This window comes from Akebia trifoliata, chromosome 15 (genome assembly GCF_017979445.1).
Source record: "Akebia trifoliata isolate Shusen 1 chromosome 15, ASM1797944v1, whole genome shotgun sequence".
NCBI lineage: Eukaryota > Viridiplantae > Streptophyta > Magnoliopsida > Ranunculales > Lardizabalaceae > Akebia > Akebia trifoliata.
Window position 1 is genome coordinate 21,571,033 of NC_141389.1, and position 20,351 is coordinate 21,591,383.

At 34.2% G+C, this 20,351-nt stretch overlaps 1 protein-coding gene across 1 annotated transcript; it reads left to right on the forward strand.

The window, feature by feature from the left end:
• The first annotated feature begins 6,579 nt into the window (after positions 1-6,579).
• LOC147384592 (protein INVOLVED IN DE NOVO 2-like) lies at positions 6,580-11,359 on the forward strand. The gene is made up of 6 exons (XM_086426531.1): positions 6,580-7,483; positions 7,792-7,973; positions 8,848-8,937; positions 9,468-9,755; positions 10,238-10,453; positions 10,912-11,359. Exons 1-6 carry the CDS (start codon positions 6,580-6,582, stop codon positions 11,134-11,136), a joined length of 1,905 nt encoding a protein of 634 aa, XP_086282657.1. The 3' UTR covers positions 11,137-11,359.
• Positions 11,360-20,351: the final 8,992 nt, after the last annotated feature.

Here is a 20,351-nt window from a genome sequence, read left to right on the forward strand (position 1 = left end):
AACATAATTTGTAACAAATTTCCATCGAGCCTAATCGATTTGGTTTGATATTTAAAATATTAAATGAAAAGAATTTCAAGTTAGTATCAGACAAAAATGTTATTTAAATCATGTTACATGAAAAGAGGAGGCTAAAATTGACATTTATACAAAAAAAATGGACAAAATAGAGTGTGTTGGAAAAGGTGAATAGTGATAGAGGTGGACCTTCAAATTTTCTCTTCCATCTATATTTGAAGCAGTGAATAGTGTTTTAAAGGGGGTTTCCTTCATTTTGAAGGATGGTTGGAGCTTTGTCGGATGCCATCACCTCTATATTTAGAATTTTGAAGGACGATTGGAGTTGCTCTTAGTTTATCATTTATTGAAGTTATGCTTACATTTTAATGTGTATATTTTTAATTTTATCTTTCTTAAGTCTTTCTGTTAATGTACCACCACATCCTTTTGTTTGCTATTTTTACGTTATGAACACGATGGTTTAATGTCGTCTTATAAAATTTTCTTTTTAATTTGATTGACATGTGTTTGCCGCACATCACCTAAGAAGTGCATCTCCACATTGATCATCCAACTTGGACTGTGTTGGCAACATCTTCTTTAAATCTAAGACAATGGAAGTGGTCACTTGGGTATTTACTGGACATTCTTCCAGGGTGTTAGTACTAAATTAACGTACTCGGAATTGGTTCTACTTATTTTAAAGTTCTTGGACTCCAAGATCTCTCTCCATAATTTTAATTTTAAGTTGACTTTCTTTTTCAAGTCTCATTGATTTAGCCTCACAAAACATACACCAAGGTATATGCTCTTTACTTCATCTATAACTAGAACAAACAAATACGAACTGAAAACCATTCACTAGTGTAGAACAAATATAACCGGGGTTCTAATAACTCATTAATCTCCACTTCATTTGCCTTCATGCTAGTCACGGTTCCCATATCTTTTCCAATGCTCATGAAATTGGCTTTGTAGTTACTTTGTTGATGCATTCCCCAAGGCAGTAAAAACTATACAAAGATTCATCTTTTCTCTATATTTCTCCATTCTTTCTTTGAGCATAAAGGTGCCTTAATGATTGATCTACTCAACAAAAAATCAATTGAGCTCTCTAATATATTTGTTTTAATCTTAACCTTTGCTTGGTCACTCTTTTCTATAGTTTCATAGTGTGCCTATTAAGTTTAATGTTTCGATAGTTGCAAAAACTTTGAATAACTCTTTCATTCTTCATTATTATTAAATAACTTAGTTAACCAGGACAATTCAAAACTTCCCATGTATTCACAATTCTATTGGAATACTATTTGATCCTAAGGCCTACTTGTTATCATGTTTGCTAAAGAATTTTTTATTTTGTTTTTGTTTTGATACTTTTGATAATTCTATGAACATCGGGACGTTAGCATTGTCCTCCACTTTTTTCCAATAATACCCCTCTCCGTTTTGATTTTTAGTGAAAAATACAAAGGTATGCTAGTCTTTTACATAATAAATACATTTATTATGCCATTAAAAAATGTATTTATTATGTTGGCATTGATTGCTAAAGCATTTGCTACAAAAAAAATATTTAAATCAAAATACTTAAATACCCTTCATATTTATTATATAAATAAGTATTATTATGTAAAAGACTAATAAACACTTGTCTTTTTCACTAAAAGGCAAAATTGGGAGGGGTATTATTAGAAAAAAAGGTGGTGGACAATGCTAACGTCCCCATGAGGTATTGGACGTTAGCATTCCCATATACATATACGGGTTTAGATCCGTTGACTTTTGAAGAATGGTTCATAGACAAACACTTGATCCCAACCTTTTAGACATAAAATACAATAGTTGAGATTTCTCCTTGAAATAAGTCTCTAAGATTTGTGTTATTTGGATACATATAAATCACGGCTCTTGGTTTTCATGTTTTCATGGTTGAGATCATGTGTTTTCTCATGAGTCACTGGAGCCCGACCCTATATATATATATGGGTAGCGTTCGACAAGCAACATTAGGGAGCCAATGTCGATAGTCAAAATTTGTCCTATATATGACTTAAAAGTTTTGTTTGTTTTGTGAGGATGACCTCTGTGAAACATTGGGAGTCAAAATTTGTCCTATATGACTTAACAATTTTGGATTGGGCTGACTGTTTTGGGAGGATGATCTCTATGGTGAGGAGATTATCATATATCATGAAAAATCTGCCTAATCAAAAACTTCTAACCCCATCAAAAGTGGTTTACAAATTAACGGTAACAAATCTATGGTCCACAATTATAAATCACTTTGGATGAGTTTAGAAGTTTCAGATTGGGGTGATTTTTTGTGAGGATGATCTCCTCACCAAAGAGATCATCCTGACAGAAATCAGCCCATTTCAAAACTTGCAACCAATATAGGACAAAGGCATTGGCTCCTTAAGGTTGGCTACCAAATTGGACCCTATATATATATATATATATATATTGCTAGTCCAATTCTCTTTGGTAGTCCTTATTTAATAAGTTGTAGGAGTGGGGATGTGAGTAAAGCAAACCTGATTTAATGAAATTAAAATTACTTAAAGCTGTAGATATGCTATAGAGAATTCAAGTATTGCAGCTCTCATCTCATTTCTTTATCCAAAATCAAGTCCTCCATGAACTCACTCTCCCATAACCTTCACTTGCTTTCCTTCTATGGCAATCTAAGTCTCCTGGCCATAAATATCACTTCTTAGTTGATTTTTATCTGAATGAGTTTATCAATGCCTTCCCAGAATTGTCTCTTCACGTTCTCGTAATCCAACTTGGGGTGCAAACGCACTAATTATATTACTTATCTTTTTCTCAATTATTAATTTTATAGTAAATAGTCGATCAATATTAATTATTATCCTAATACCTACAACTTATCTTTTTAGATCTCTATCTAAGATATAGCTACACCATTACTATTTCTAACCTTTCCTTATGCACCAATGTGTATCCATCAATTTTCTTAGCTTTGGCTTTATTTTTTCTCTTAGAAACAAGCTGCATTCATTTTCCTTTTTCCCCCTTAAAATTTTTCAAGTTCCAAGATCAAGACGAATTTTCCACTAACGAACTAACTTTTATACTCCATTCTTTCAGTTTGATGTGAGAACCACTACCTACTTCTCACCCAATTGGGCACTGATATGGCAAGTTGTTTTCAAATAAGACCCCCTATCTAACCTTTGCCTAGTTCCCACTGCCACTAGGATTCGCTAAAGTGTCCCGTTTCTGGGGGAACACCCTAGCATGAATGTAATGAAGTGTCTGATAAGATTCATGATAAGGGTAATGGATTTTTACACCGGTTTCCAACCTGATGCAATGTCCTCCTTTACCTGGGCTTGGGACCAACAATGTAGTGCAAAGGGGACACTACATAGGAGGAATTCTTGAAAGCGTATAAATGGTCCTTGTTGTTGTTATTATTCTTGGGGGGACACTGTTATTTCCTCATAACTTGAAATCTCTAGTATTTCTTCTTAGCTTGGGAAGGTAACTATCAATCACACTCTACTCTCAAGTTAGTACAAGCTATAGAAATCGTAAAAAAGAAAACAAAGTATGAGTCTTCCTAGCTTTCTTTTACAATGTGAAAAAGAACCTATATTTGACGGCCCAAGGCTGTTGAATTTCATAAAATTTGACGGACCAAGGCTTCAAAATTTTCATTGTCAAATTTTCATTTTTGACAAACTAAAACCGTTAAATTAGTGGAGTGTGGGAGAAATTTGATGGCTCTAAGCCATTGAATTGAGGATCATCAAAATTTTCAACAGCCATAGGCTGTCAAAATTTGCTTGCTAAAACTTGTGGGTTTTGGCCTGTCGAATTTTCTTGTCAAAATTTTCAGTTTTCACATGGTGTTTGTCCATTCTCCATCTTTGGTTATTGCATATTATCAAATGACTACATGGTGGAAACCTACATGGCATGTTTCCATTAATTTCTCCTTAATGTATGGACAATTTTCATTCGTGAACTTCACTGTGTTAATCTTTATAGAGAGTATTGGAGTATCACGGGGTTGGAGTTTATTTTTATTGCCATATGTTTATCAACTCTCTAAGTCTTAGATTGGGTGGGAATTCATTCTCTAGTTAGTAATCGTGCAAAACTTTCTTGGACTCGGTATTTCTTGGATTCCCTAGATTTTAGCTCGTGATTGACTTATCACGGCCTCTCAAGTTAAGTGGCTTGTGTGATGCACATCTTGAGGCAACACGTTCATTATAGATGAAGAACCAATTTTGTTCTTTAGAACGTAATCATTGGATTGTATTCTTCGGTAGAAACCTAGGGTTTTATGATCTAATGGGTCCTCATGGATTAATATCATCTCAATGGTCTATTATCCTTATTTTTTCTTGAAAGCTCATCGAAATTAATGATGAGGATTCTAGAAATTGTGAAATATTGAGGTTGTAATCAATTTGTGACTATTATAAATCTTTCAAGGGTTTGCCTACCCCAATTCAACCTCCCCCAAGAAGAAGATAGAAAGTGTTATATGGTTTGAGATTTTTTGTTCCTATTTTTTTGGGTCCTCACATGGTTTTGCAATTTTGCATGAAAGTTAGCACATATAGAAACTTGTGTAGTCTTTTTTATTTGCTCTCTTTAAAATAGTCTACTACATTGTTTAAATAGAAGAGAGTAGTTGTTAAAACCTAAAGGACTTCTAATTTGACTCTACCTTGTACCCCAAGGTAATTTTTCCTATCATTCCTGAAATAGAAATTTCCAAGATATTAAATTTTATAATTCGACAAATACTTTTCTACAAAACTTAAAATACCTAATAATAAACTTCTAAAATAGGTAGGACTCAAAATAACCTAAAATAAAGAAACATAAAATACTCTTATATCCCTAAAATTCGTCCAACCCATTAATGAGCTACAAAACCTAATAAATACCGGCTTATGTTTTTTATGTCCCAATCAATTCTAGTATATTATGATTCGTAGAGGTAGATTTGGGTTTACCTCAAGTTACTCAGCTCTACTGCTCCACCAGGATGCTCATTGCTCCTCCGTGGTGGCACCGATGTGGTACCTGCCAATAAGCCTCCGACGACCAAGTTAGAATTATAGAAGAAGAAGAAGAGATTACTTAAACTTGAGTCAAAGGGAATCAAAAGGATCCTTCCTCCAATTTATAGGATTCCCTAGTGAATAGGATTTCTTTTTGGTTCCTCCGAATCAGGGATTTGATCATGGAAGATCCCTTGATCATAGGGATCCTAACCAAATTAGTACTATCCTTATCGTATCCCTAGATTCTTGAGATTCTCCTAGAATCTCAGAGCCTAATCTGCACGGAATGAAATCCGTTCGCATATACTGATTTACTCTACCCTACCACCAAGGTAGACGTTCATCTTTGTCCTGCCCTCCTACTAGGTAGACCTGGACTATCGGCCTGATCTGAGTACCACCACATGCCTCCAACAATTGCTTCTCTGTTTGTAATCCATGTCTTTATCATGACACGTGTTGGGTGTTGATGAAGAAGCAATTTTTCCCTCTACAATTCTAGTATATTATGATTTGTTTATGTCTTAGTTGTGCAATGCAAGGGCAGGTGTGGAAGGTTCCAACAACTTTGGTTTATCTATTTGTGGGAAAAATCATGGTCCATGGTACAGTTGGTACCATGGCATCATGCTATTATATTCCTTTTCTAGCTTCTCAAGTTGAAAATTTTGGTTCTTATCGTGTTATAGATTAAACACGGTAAATAATTATCTTAGTTGTCAATTTTACCATTTTGAAGCATTGTAGGCTGCTTCGATTAAAAGAAAAGAAAAAGCATTATGGACTATTTCACGTTTTGGAGATCATTTGAGTCAATAATGATGTAAGACATCTACAATCTTAATTAGATTTTTCGTAGGATTTCTATTTTATAATTATGTTAGAAGTACAATTTCTTATTAGTTTCTAATTTATTTTAAATTTGTTTTTATTATTTAGGCTATAGTTAGAAGTGCTTAGAAGTTTTCAATTTGAGTTCTAATAGGATTAAAAAGTTAATATTATGTTATAGATAGGTTAGGAATATTAATTTTTGGTATTTTAGTAGGATTTTAAGTTGTTATAATGGAATTATCTATATAAGTAGCTCCAAATCTGAAAATCAATAATCAATTCAATTATCTTTTCTCTTTTAATTACTTTTTAGTTTTATGCTTTATTTTCTTTCAAATTATTGCTTGTTTATCAATTGAATCTATTGATTCAAATTGATTTAGAGTGTTCCATTGAACAGAACTTATCGAATCTATTGATTCACATGCTTCCGCTACATCAATTAATCATACCAATCAAATAATCATACCCATCTTAACTATAAGTTCTTTAAATTGGATCTTTACAATCATCCTATTGAGCAACTTTTGATGTAGAAGATTTTTCTTGGGATCCCCGTAATACTTTTGCTTCTGGAGCTATTACTTCTTCTCATATTCCTCTCCTAACATTTGTTGTTTTCTTTATCTAACAACTTGCTTGTGATATCCAATCTACTTATTTTCATTTTGTAGGTGTGTTTAAGATTGTAATGGATCACAGTTCAGAAGAGGATTCAGATATAAGTGAGTCTGAGATAGAAGACTATCGTGTCAAATCTTATGAAGAAATGAAGAATGGAAAATACAAAGTGAAAATCTCAGATGAGATTTTTAGATGCCCATTCTGCCAAGGGAAGAAGAAACGAGATTACATCTACAAGGATCTCCTCCAACATGCTTCTGGAGTGGCTAAAGGCTCGCAGACTAGAGGCATAAAACACAAGGCGAACCACTTTGCATTGGCCAAGTATTTGGAAAAAGACCTAAGTCCTATTGGGGTTCCGTCACCACCTAAGGTTGAGAGTCAACCTCCTACTGAGTGTGACCATGATGAGCTATTTGTTTTTCCTTGGACTGGTATTGTTGTTAACCTTCCGATTGAATGGAAAGGTGGAAAATTTGTGGGGCAAAGTGGTTCTAGGCTAAAAGACCAGTTGGCAAAGAAAGGGTTTAATCCTGTAAGGGTCCATCCTTTATGGAATTACAAGGGTCACTCTGGAATTGCAATAGTGGAGTTTAATAAAACTTGGCCTGGATTCAATAATGCAATGTCATTCGAGAAAGCTTTTGAGGCGGATCATCATGGTAAAAGAGATTGGCATTCGAAGAAACACCTTGGATCCAATATTTACGGATGGGTCGCACGTGATGATGACTATAATTCTTTATCAATTATAGGGGAACATCTCCAAAAAACGGGAGATTTGAAAACAATTGCTGAAATTGTAGCTGATGAAGAACGGAAAACAAGCAAACTCGTTACAAATCTGGAGAATATGATTGAGGTGAAGAATAAGCATTTGAAAGAAATGGAGTGCAAAGTCAATAAGAGCAATTTATCTCTGAAAAACATAATGGATCAGAATGATAAACTACATCAATCTTATAATGAAGGTATCTACTTTTATTGGACCAAATTGAGGATATCTAAGATACTTAAATTTCCCAAATTTGAATTTGTACGTTTGAGGATTTCTTCCTACTTGTGCATCTAGGAAAAAAACATCCTACTCACACTCTTTTTCACACATGAACATGTTAGGGCATTTTGGTAATATTAAAGATCACATTCCCTGTGAAAAATATCAAAACGCCCTCACATGGATAGCCATGAACAAATTGTACGTGTAAGATTATTTTTCTTTTTGGTACAATGTATTCATGGCTACATATTTATCTTGTGCTTGTTTTGCTTTCATCAGAGATAAGAAAGATGCAACTGAGTGCAAGAGATCATTTTAAAAGGATTTTTCATGACCATGAGAAGCTTAAATCAGAGTTGGAATCTCAGAGGAAAGAGCTTGAAACGTGGAGCAAAGAATTGGAGGAACGTGATGCTCAAAACGAAAGTGAGAGAAGGAAACTCATTGATGAGAAAGAAAAGGTACTCATTTTCCATTTTTCCCTGTTCAAGGAACACCAGTTTGATTCTTTGGACCAGTTGCCATGTTTTTTCAAGCTATTGAACGGAAAGTTAGGATTGTAAACTTGTTGGGATCAACTTTTTGCCTTAAAGATATTGGTAGGTACCATGAGATGGTGCTCTCCTCCCTTTGTGCCAAACTTGGGGAGGCTGAATTGTTTCCATTCTCTAATTAGCACACAAGTATTTCTCATGTATGTATTTGAGTGAATTGTTTGTGCTATGCATCAAATCAACTATTATTACATTTTCAGTAAGATGTTTGCTATCTTTTCCTTTTCCTTTTTTTGTCTTTTTTGTTTTTGTTTTTGTTTTTATTTTTATTTGTTTTTATTTTTAAAAATTGTATGATACTATTATATTGACTAAGCACTATCCCAATTATTTGTAGCCGGCAGCGTGAACCCAATTTATTAACTAACTTACTAAGTTGGTGCATATATCTTTTTTCTGTAAGAACCCGTTTGGATAGAAAGTACAAAGTATAAAGTAACTAGGAAAGAAATAACTTTCGGAAAAAGTAACTTTTGGAAAGTAGAAAGTAATTTCCTTTTGTTTTTTAAAAAAATTAAGAATTTTTACTTTTTAAAAGTAATTTTATAAAAAGAATCTGTAAAACTTTTGAACTTTCAAAAGTTAAAAAATTACATTTTATGTGTATCAAAACGGACTCTAATTGTTGCATGAAAAGGGATAATTAATGTGGACTACGCAGTAGATGTAGCAGTTTATGATGGCCACTTTATGTAGATTCAAAATTAATCATAAAAGATGCTTGACAACATTGTTCTTCTTGTTTTTTGTTTGTTTTATTTCTTTTTTGTTTTCCTTTTAGAATTCCAAGAAAAATAATTCACTTCAAATGGCAACTTTGGAGCAAAGGAAAGCTAATGAAAATGTATTGAGGCTGGCTGAAGATCAAAAGGTGTGCTTTCTATGGTTAGGAATTGAAAAAGTTTATAATGTATGAAAAGTTATAAATAAATTAGGGGACGGTTTAGCAGCCCTAAAGTTTGCCAAGTTTGGTGCCAAACATTTTTCAAAATAAGGGTTAGAAGCTTTGAAATGAGCTGATGTTTTGTGAGGATGATCTCTATGATGAGGATATCATCCTCACCAAAAATCAGCCTATTCCAAAACTTCTAACCCCATCAAAAGTGATTTACAAAAGTTAGACGGTCCACGATTCTTCAACTTGTAAACTAGGGTTAGAAGTTTCAAAATGAGCTGATTTTGTGTGAGGATGATCTCTTCACCGTAGAGATCATCCTCACAAAAAATCAGCCTATTCCAAAACTTCTAACCCCATCAAAAGTGATTTACAAAAAATGTTTGGCACAAAACTTGGCAAACTTTAGGGCTGCCAAACCGCTCCCAATAAATTAATATTATTGTATATCATATTGATTACAGAATTCACGCAATTTATCATTTAGTTGTGATTATTGATTTCAGATAGAAAAAGAGGATCTTCAGAGAAGAATCATTCAGTTAGAGAAGCAACTGGATGCAAAACAAGCATTGGAGTTGGAAATTGAACGGCTCAAAGGAAATTTGATTGTTATGAAACATATGGCAGGTGACGAGGATGAAAAAATCAAGAACAAGGTGGAGGAGATGTTAACAAACCTTAAAGAGAAGGAAAGTGAACTTGAATACATGGAAGAAACAAACCAAGCTCATCTTGTCAAGGATTGTAAAAGCAACAATGAGCTGCAAGAAGCTCGGAAAGAATTGATTAATGTAAGTTTTTCTATTTCTTTGGGACTGCACCCACTTTATAACATTTTGTTGTGTTTGGAGAAAAAAAAAATTCTACTTGAATATTAATTGTAATTTTAGAGTAAGTCTAGTTTTACTAAGTTAATACGATTTCAAATCTTAGTAAGGGTTATTGAGCTCACCTTTTGGCATTCAAAAACATGATCCGATGCCGCAGGGATGTAGAGTGAAATGTTTAAGAACTTTGGAAAAAAAAATATTCAAAACAAAAGTTATTTTTCCCCATTGAATTTTAATTTTAAATTTGGGAATTCAGTAGGAGTTCAGCATTCTTCCATTTACAAAATTTTGGATGAAACCCAAAAAACAAATTGAGTTTTTCCATGAAATCTAGAGGGCTGTGGTGTTGGATTGCCAATTTGGCAATCCATTTGAGCATGATGACCCTTAGTAAGGAAATTCAATGTTTACTGGTTTAAAGACTATTTCACTTTGGTTTGTAGGCTCTGCTAGAAACGGAAACATCTGCTCGTGCTATTATTGGAATCAAGAGAATGGGTGAACTTGACCCTAAACCGTTCCTCAATGCAAACAAGCGGAAATATTCTGCTGAAGAAGCACAGCAGAAGTCCTTAGAGCTGTGCTCATTATGGGAGGAATACCTTGGAGACCCTGAGTGGTACCCTTTTAAAATCGTTGCAGTTGGGGATAATCATCAGGTATTCTCTTCTCACTCTTCTTCCACGGTTGATCTAAAATGTTTTCCTTCCACATTTTCTTTATCACTCATATGAATAAGAATATGTATAAACATACCTGTGCCCATGTATGCAATCATTCTTATATATATTAAGGGAAAGAAAACCACACAAAATGTGCAAACTCGGTGGACCAGCTGTCCAGCTTGTCCCATCTAAGATTATACTAAACAAAAGATTTACGACATAAGCATGTGACAATGACAATGTATAAACATTTCCTTTATAATACTTTTCCCCTACAAATTCTTATTGTGTACCAAATTTGCTCTTATATTCTCCTCATCTAAATTCTTTTTTTTCTTTTACATCTTCTATTCCAATACTTCGATCTTTTGTCTTCCTCGGGACTTCTATGTTTACCTATAGAATATTTTTTCAAATTGTTTTTCCATTCACCATCTCCATTGCTAATGCAGATAATAATTAATGAAGAGGATGAAAAATTGAAAGGTATAAAGGAAGAATTGGGGGATGAGGTATACAAGGCAGTGTCAACTGCCTTGCTTGAGATGAATGAATACAACGCAAGCAGCAGGAAAGTAATACCAGAACTTTGGAATTTCAAGGAAGATAGGAAAGCTACCTTGAAGGAGGGTGTCGCTTTTGTACTGAGGCAATGGACACATAAGCGCAATAAGTAACAAAAAGGAGGGAAGTTTGTATAAACTTTCGCAAGATTGATTTTTGAAGAAGATGTTCACCTCAAAAAGCTTGTTTCGCAAGGTTTATAGTGAATAATACTCAACGCAATACTTACATATATAGTCTATTTAATATAGTTTTCTGATCAATAAAATTGAGTCAGTCAACTGGAGGCTTGTACCTCATGCATGGGGACTGATTAGGAAATACAAATAATGAAGGTGGCAGCAGAACTATGGAGATCAGGTTGATATTATTAGTATTACTATTTGCATTCTTCTACTACTTTGAGGGTAGGGGAAATGAACATTTCATATATTCCATTGCAAAAGTGTTAGTTTGATCAAAATTCTACGGAATTTTCCTCCCTTCGTATATGCTGTGAGGATTAGGACTGGCAATGGGTTGGATAATATCCGCTTACCTGACTCATTCTACTCAAGTTATTCGGCTATGGGTGCAAAATTCCTTATCCGATTAAGAATTCGGGTAAATTTATCCACAATTGGTGGGTATGCGCATCTTAGTTATTGATTTTCTTAAAAAATAATAATTCATCTTCTTCTAATTTTGTTGCTTTTGCGGCTGCACAGACGAACCACCCTGCAAGTGACAGCAGTTAAAAGATTCATCTTCGTCATAAATAATAAAATTTTAGAAGAGGTGATCAATTTTAAACTCTTATGCATAGTTTATATGAAAAATTGAAGAACTTTATCTAATATATATTTATTTTAAAATGGAGGAAAACCTTTCGATTGTTTATGGTATAAAAATAAATAACAAAATAAAGAACATTTGCGAAAATTTAATATTTTGACAAAATCATCAAAGAAGTTGTGAATAAAAAAATAATCGATAATAAAACACAACACTACTTAACTCCATTAAAACACAACAGTTAATTCCATTCTCTTTCTTTATCCCGGATTAATATTCAATCTTATTATGAATCTCAAGGAATTTTGTTTTTAACAGTTAACTCAATTCCCTTTCTTTATCCCCGGCAAACTCCAAGCTATATAATTAAACAAGGCACTAGTCCTCCCCCTTTGTCTCAATCTTTATCCCTTAAAAGATAGAGTTAGGGTTTAATCTTGCAACGAATCTCAATGAGAACTTTTTTTTTTTTTTGGCTTCTCCTTTCCAAAAATATGACTCCCACCTTTATTGCATTTGTTGTTCTTCAATTCTACCCCTTTTTCAAGAATATCCTTTTAATCTCTAGTTAACAGCTTCCAAAATTAAAGATGTCATTATATAATGAAAACAAAATCATGTGTTATTATTATTATTATTATTATTGCTATTATTGTTTTATTTTTGCATTAAAACATAAATTTGGATTTAGCATATATATTACATGAGAAAATTGTTTTTCTTTATTAGTTTTTTAATGTCACAGAAAGAAAATAATAAACCAAACAAATGGAAGGAGAGTCTTAATGCCACTGAGCGAAATCAAACACCATGTATGTAGCAAGTCTTAATTCTTTAAATCCTGGAACCTCACATACACACAGGGAGGAAAAATCCCATGACATTTTTGCGCTTCACATACGACATAAGTCTTCACATGGAGTAGTAGAAGAAATACAATGATAATAAAACCTCATCTCCATCGTTCTAGAGCCACCTTCAAATTTTGTACTTCTTAGTGAGTTCCCTTTTTTGTGGTACAAAACTTTAGTTTAACTAACTTTAAATTCTGTCGATGCTTGGGGTTTATACTGAATAATATACTAAATGTGACATCTCGAGCCAGGCAGTTCACTCTGCCTTGATACCTCATCCCCTCACTCTTCTTCCAAACCTTTCAATATGTCATCCTCATTATCAATTATTTCCTGCACTAGCAACACCATTCAATATACAAATATTAAAAGGGCATTTTTAAGATAATATATGACAGCTGCTATTGCACCACCAACTTTTACTAATGCCACACCAATTTCTATGTAAATCACCAAAAAAAATTGCACAAAGTTGGTGTGGTGTTAGTAAAAGTTAGTGTGGCAATAGTAGCTCCCTAATATATATAATAACAATTTTTTGGTCCTATCAGCAAGGATTCACAGTGGTAAAACACTCTAAAGGGCATGTTTAAGCACTGTCAACCAATTATTTGTACTAGTAAAGATACATGTAAAAAACTATAGGTATCATACATCATCTTGGTATATAGAGACAGTTGAGAATTTACAATTTAGGTAAACAAAATAGCAACGAGCCCATCACAATCTAAAAATAGGGGTCTGTATACTCCCGAATAATCTGCTTTAATTCTCTTCACACGCCCATCTGAAGAAGAAACCAATAGTGTTGAACGTCAAAGAGGTAGTTTCTTTAACTCCAATGGTGCAACTCTCATGTTGGCAAACACAGAATAAGCTAGGTTGTTAGTTAGACCTGAAATTTATGCCAACTCTTATATCTTTTGGGTATGAATCTGGTTGGAACATGAGCCAACATGACAACATCATAGTGGCACTAGAAGACACCAAGCCAAACAAAAATACCACTTGTCTCCTAATCTCTTTCGCAAGTCAAATAATGAGCCAAAGACGATTACAGAACCCATTCCCCAGTTTGCACACTCAACCCCCGCCCCCCATCTTCAACTTGTCAAGCAACGACTTTGAAACTTTCATCTGAAAAAAAGGATGAAAAAGGTGATAAAGTTTCCTTTCTAGCCATCGTGCCCCCTCTTTTTAATGACTCAAACAAATGTTCGGATACTGAAAACTCTTTGGTTCAACAATGGAGGGGGAGGGGGAACTAACACTTTATATAGTATGTGTTTAGATTAGTGTCATATATGCAAAAGAAAAAAAAATAGTAAACAAGGTGATCAACACTAGCGACTGAAAAAATAGACATGGCTAGTTGTAATTTTATTTAATAGAGAAGAAATGTAAGGGGGTATTAGGAGCTCAGGGAGGGATTGTTAGGGAAGGGAAGGAAGTTCTGGAGTGGGAACTGAGTAACATTATGGAGATAGAATCCATGCTATGATGATCGAAAAAACAATAGAATTTGGAGGTACAGAGGACACGACAGGGGAAGGAAAGTAAGTAATCCTTAAACTCATATCTGACTCCAAGATTAATCAAAAGACATGTAAAAATTAAAAATAACTAATAAAATAAAAGTGATAAAAATAACTCGGGACCCAAATAAGGGTCAACCTAAATAGTTGCAAAATTGCCATTTTAAACTCATGTCCGTTGGCTTTATTTTCATCATGCATTAGAAGAAGGCCACAACACCCCTATTTCTTTGGGGGTATGGATAGGATGGTGGTGATGGAGAACATGCTGAGATGGAAATTTGAGGTGGGGATCCTCGACGAAACCAAATTAACACATTACCTATGGGGATGTGGTGAGTTGTGACTTTCTGGAAGAGGGTAGTTTTGATTTCACTTGTAACAGTACCTTTCTCCCCCTACATTCCTATACTAGAAAGTGCATAGTATATAAGGGCATGGTTTTCTGTCTTGGAAAACTTGTTAACTCCTTCCTTGTAACCTTTCTCCCCATCACTTTCTTTAAGATTTTATTTGTCCTTAGTTTTAGATGAGTTTGTTGACGGGTTACCAATAAAATAGCCTCCAAGATATAACAAAGCCATGGGAATTTGCAAACAACATTCTTAATAACCTTCTTATGAAACAGTATGTATTCTCTGGCTTAATAATTTGAGAAAATTAAAATACTCCATAATATATTGAGAAACTCTAGTTGAAATCTAGAAAACACAAAGTTGAATTCTCAAAAACCAGTGTAATTTGGCCTAAATGTTAATCCTATTTATAGAGGTTGAATGGACTCTTAAATGTATCTCCATAAAGATATTTAGACAAAATGTGTGTCCTTTCATGTAAAGTCAAGGGATATGTCTAGTCATGAATAACCAAAAGGCATATCCATTTATGAAAACTCAAAGGACATGACTCTTCATTAATAACCAACCATTTGAACCTATTGAAAAATTTATTTAATCAAAAAGCAAATTTTATAAAATAAAATCCCAACATCTTCTACTGCTTTGTGGATAGTAAAAAAGACCATCGACGAATTGAACATTTTATACAATCCATTGATATTTTTGTGTTTGAATTTCTACAAATATTTCCTCCCTTTATATATGGTGTGAAAGAGGTTCAAAGCTTTAAAGGATTAAGACTTATTAGACTGATGTTAGACAAATGGTGTGTTCTTGTTGGTAATGGAGTTGTAATCAGTCCTTGATCTTTTCATGAGAAAGACCAATGTTTGGAGCAACTCAAAGATGGTCCTCAACATGGTTTAAAATAACTGAGGGGCATTATTTAATGGTAACACAATGCACGTAGGTGGGATAGCAAAAGTAGGAGCAAGGAGCTCATTAAGAGTTCACTTTCAATCACCCATCGTATTTAATAAGGGCTTCTTACGAATTCTACTGATGATACACTCGATCTTAGGATCAAATGGTTCTAATACGTTACTCCTATATTGTCTACCAAGCATGCAAATTAAGAAGTTTATCAAACAATCACGAAAGAAAAGACTGAACCTAGATAGGTTGTCTAACTCTAAACAACTCCTAACTGGTTAGAAATTATGCAACTAGCCTTCCGATTCAATTCTATGGAATCAAATTCAAATCTCCAGATCAGAGGTAGCACATAATGCATAAGCAAAGGTACTCTTAAATCACCTTCCTTTTTCGAAAAGGCTGAGTCTATCCCATCAAAGGACAAGATTTTACCAGATACCAAAGATGATCAAGAAGCGTAATCGGCACAACTTGAAGTGGATTTCTCCTATTGAACTTGTAGGCCCAATAGTCAAGTCTTATCGATTTTAATTAGTTTGATTGGGTGACTAGTGAATTTGATTGTCTTAAATAAAATAAGAAATTGGTAATGACCTCCAAACTTTATCTTATGGTGCCATCCCTAGGAGAAGGGTGCTCTTTACTAACTTAATTAACTAATCCAATTGTATGCAAAATGAAAAATTAACAAAGATAGTGAGTAATCCACTAGGAATGAGAAGTGTGGGTGGATCAAAATTATCTCTTGTACTAGACGGAGTGAAGATGAATTGATTCGACTTAGGCCATCAACTCCAAATTTGATGTGTGAATCTAAGGAGCCATGATGGTATCGTCCAACTATTGTCATTCTCTAGTCTATTATAATCCAACCCTTCTTGGATAATTAATTAACTAATGAAATTTTATAAAATGCCTAATACAAATGGATTTAAGATAAAAAAAATAAACTAAATTAAAAATGTAGAAAAACTAGAAAAATATCAAGTTGGAATAAATCTTGGATCTAATGGATTAAATTTAATATTTTTGTCCAAAAATTTCTCGAGCCTACACAAGAAAATAGAGTGTTAGAAACTGAACATAACAAAAAAATAAAAATTAAAACTAAACCTACTATTACAATCAAGAAGCAAAACTAAGAAGTGTGTTAAAAGAAGAAGACTCTAGTCTCTAGACTTAATGTGGTGCAGTGAATATTGGCTATATGACATTGAAATTTAGGGATCTGTGTTTGAAAATTTTCCACATATCTTAGATAATCTCCCTGGTTCTAATGAAGACATAATTTCTTGATTTTCTGATAAAAAATTTCTCGATAGAAAAAAGAAAGAGAAAAAAAAAAAAAATGAAGAAAAATAACAAAAATAACTTCAACCAAACTTATAACAACTAAACATTTTCCCAGCAGTGGATGGATTCGTTGTTACTTCTATTAGAAATTAATATGTTTATATTCCCCTTAACTTGGAAGGCAAGTAAGGGTTTGATAAGGTCCCAATAATGTGATTTTGGGACCATAATTTCACAAATTCTCTCACATTTTAAATGTTAATCCCTTTAAATAATTACAAATTTAATTATTTCTTCAAATTAAGAGAGCTAATGAGATTTTATTGTTAATTGTAGATAAATAAAGCGCACGTGGAAGTTATCAAATCGCGAAACAAAGACGGTTACAATACTCGAGCAAAAAGGAAGCATCCAACAAAATCTCGATGAATTCGACCGTTACATTACCGCGCCGCGGTTAGGCTTGGGTGCTCCGCGGTGATCTTGAGGAATTTGTCCTCGAGATTTGTACAGAAGTTTCCAAATGCTTCGGTGGTTGTAACTGAATGGGTCTTTCGAATTAAATCATCCACCAAATCAACCCGATAACCTGATTACAAATATTATAAATTGAAGAGTTGATTTCAAAGAAGTGGTCCCCTCTTGGGTCCTTCTTGACCCTTTTCTTCTCCCTAATTTCTCTATATTTTTTCTGATTTTTATTTTAGAGAGAGTTTGTGTAGTAGTGAGAGGATCAATTATTTATTTAGTTCTTTTTATAATTCTATTGAGAGACCATCAAAGAAGGAATCGAAAGTGCAACATTGTTTTACATTCTCTTCTTCATCTACTATCTTATTTTATTTTCTTATTGCTGCAATGTGATCTTTGCAATGATCGGATAGATCCTCTTTAGAGAGATCAAGGATGCCAGAACAAGTTCATTCTACTCATGTTATTTCAATTCTATATTTCTATGTTTAATGTTAAATCTGTGAATCTCTTCATGATAAGATCATCTAACTCATGCTTCTAATTCAAGTTTTGATGAGTATTACTTAGATAAGTTCAAGAACACTCATGCTCTGTGAAGAATGGAAGCATAAGCCGGATAATCTTGCCTAAATCAGAGATTTTCATGGATACTTTTGGGTTCCAATCAATAGATACATTGAATCATCTTCCGATCCACGAGCAATGACTTGCTACGGGATTGAGTCATATTTAGAATTAATTAGCATTTTGGATGACTTACAATTGTAGACTTGAGCTTTCTAAACCCTTTCTCACTAGTTTCAATTTCTCTTTTCTATTGCTAATTTTCATTTTCTAATTTGCAACAAATCTGTTTTGTTTTTAAAGAATCTGTTTTAAAACTCTGTTTTGGTTTTTAACCGATTGAACATTTGAATCCCAACTGTCCCTGTGGAACGAATTCGACTTACCCAAAGTCCATTTCTTAATCTCTATCTCTGCATTTACACAACAAGTTTTACAATCAATCAAAATGGCGCCGCTGCCGGGGACAGCGAGTTGATTCATTTTCCAATTCGGAAAGTATTCGAAACAGTTTTCGAAACAGAACCAAACTTATTTTGCTTGAAACAGAAGCCAAACGAGTAGAAAAAAATTTGAAAATATTTTCATTACAATCCTTAGGATATCAGAAATCAATTCCAATTTGAAAAATTGATTTTCATCAAAATTTCACCGCATCGCGGTTGCCCCTTAGTGTTCCGCGGTGATGTGGCAATATTTTTTGCTGATTTTTGTTAAACAAGTTTCTGACATCATGGACATTGTAATGGACACACTGGTTTTTTCTATATTAGCCTGATTTGAATAATTTTTATTATTTTCAGGTAAAGGACTCGACGGATTTCAACGAAAGGCGACACGTGGAACTTTTATCCACCAAATTGATTTCCTCACCAAGAAGACAACGACTTCCAATTCTCTGTTAATTTTATTTTTTTAGAAAACAATTTGTATTAGGAACTTGGATTTGTATTAATTTTTAATTTCATCTGAGAGGACTCGGATTGTAATAGAATTATGGACGGATGATAGTGGGATGAAACTATCTCAGCCCCTCGGGTTCGTACACCAAATTTGGTGTTGGTGGCCCGAGTCGACTCAACTCGATCATCCCTCGTCTAGAACGGGAGGTAAATTTTTGAAACACTCACGCATCTCTCGCTAGTAAATTTCTGTATTGATTTTGAGTGACTAATCTGTACACGTTGGATTGCACCTAGTAATAAGGGCATCCTTACGAGGATGGCACCATAAGATAAGAATCGGATTTTATTACCGATATCTTGCCCTTCCAGGAAAATCAAATTCACAGTCAATTAATTAATTAAAATTAATTAAACTAGACTCTAGGTTCCATCGAGCTCATTAAGCAAAGCTAATCAAAAGTTATACCAATTGCACTTCTTGATCATGAACAGTGCCTAAGCGCAATCTTGCCCTGTAGTTCTACGTGAATTAGGGAGATAAACACATGTCTATTCTATACAAGAGGTGATCTAAGAGTGCCCTTGCTCAGCATTGTGCGCCACCTCTCCTCTGGAGATTAAACTGGATGTTCCGATTTCAGAGATTTGGGTTAGAGGCTTTGATTAATCCTTTGAACCAGTTAGGAGCTGTCTAGTAATAGGCACCCAGTTTTCACGTGTGAATTCTTCCTCTCTTGTGTGCAAGTCCATAGTGTATATTACAGTAGATACAGAATCTCGAGCAGATTTATATCGTCATGAAGTTTAGGAAAGAATCTTGGATCTCGTGCGGCTTATGTGATAATTATGGTCATTCTCCCGAGCATTGTTTGAGTCTGCTCATGCTTCATGCTACATAGGTCAATATGCATCATTCTCAAAACTCGTATTGGATGCTGACACCCAGTTCGTTCGACCAACCATACCACGTAAATAATTTGTTTCCCCCAAATTCCATACCGTGTCAGAACGAGTTCACTCAGGGTAGTCATTTTTGTAACCATGAGGATTTTTATTTGCATGACACCTCGATGATGAATCCAACCATAATTTCCCAATAATCCTATGATTCTCAATATTTCTCCGATTACAGAGCTACAGAGCCTGAGCCAACATCCACTCACTCATATTTATCTTCTCCTCAATCGTCGTCATTAGAATCAATGATGTTTGTCTTCTTAATTCAACAATAACAATTAATCCAACAACAACAGCTCCATCTGTGGCGCCCCGCCGAACGCTAACACAAATCCCCATGTCAGATTTCAAGGTACGAGGTGGCACCTCGAAATTTCGGCATGGTCTCCTCTGTTTATGTTAGCATTCCAAGGTGATTCAACCTGCACCTGATAAACGACATACAATCCTGCATATAACAAACAAAATATAATACTAGCGGAAGCCTATATACGTCTAATAATGTCCGATAGATCAGAGTGCGGAAGAAGAAAAATTATATACAGGATTATACAAAATTCCTCACTCTAACATAATTCCTAACACTCAAGACAGAATCCATAAGACTACCTGGAGAAACTGACACCACTAGGGGGTATAGCCCTAATACTTACCAGGTGACGGACTTTGGTTGTCTATCTGACCAACCAGATGATCCT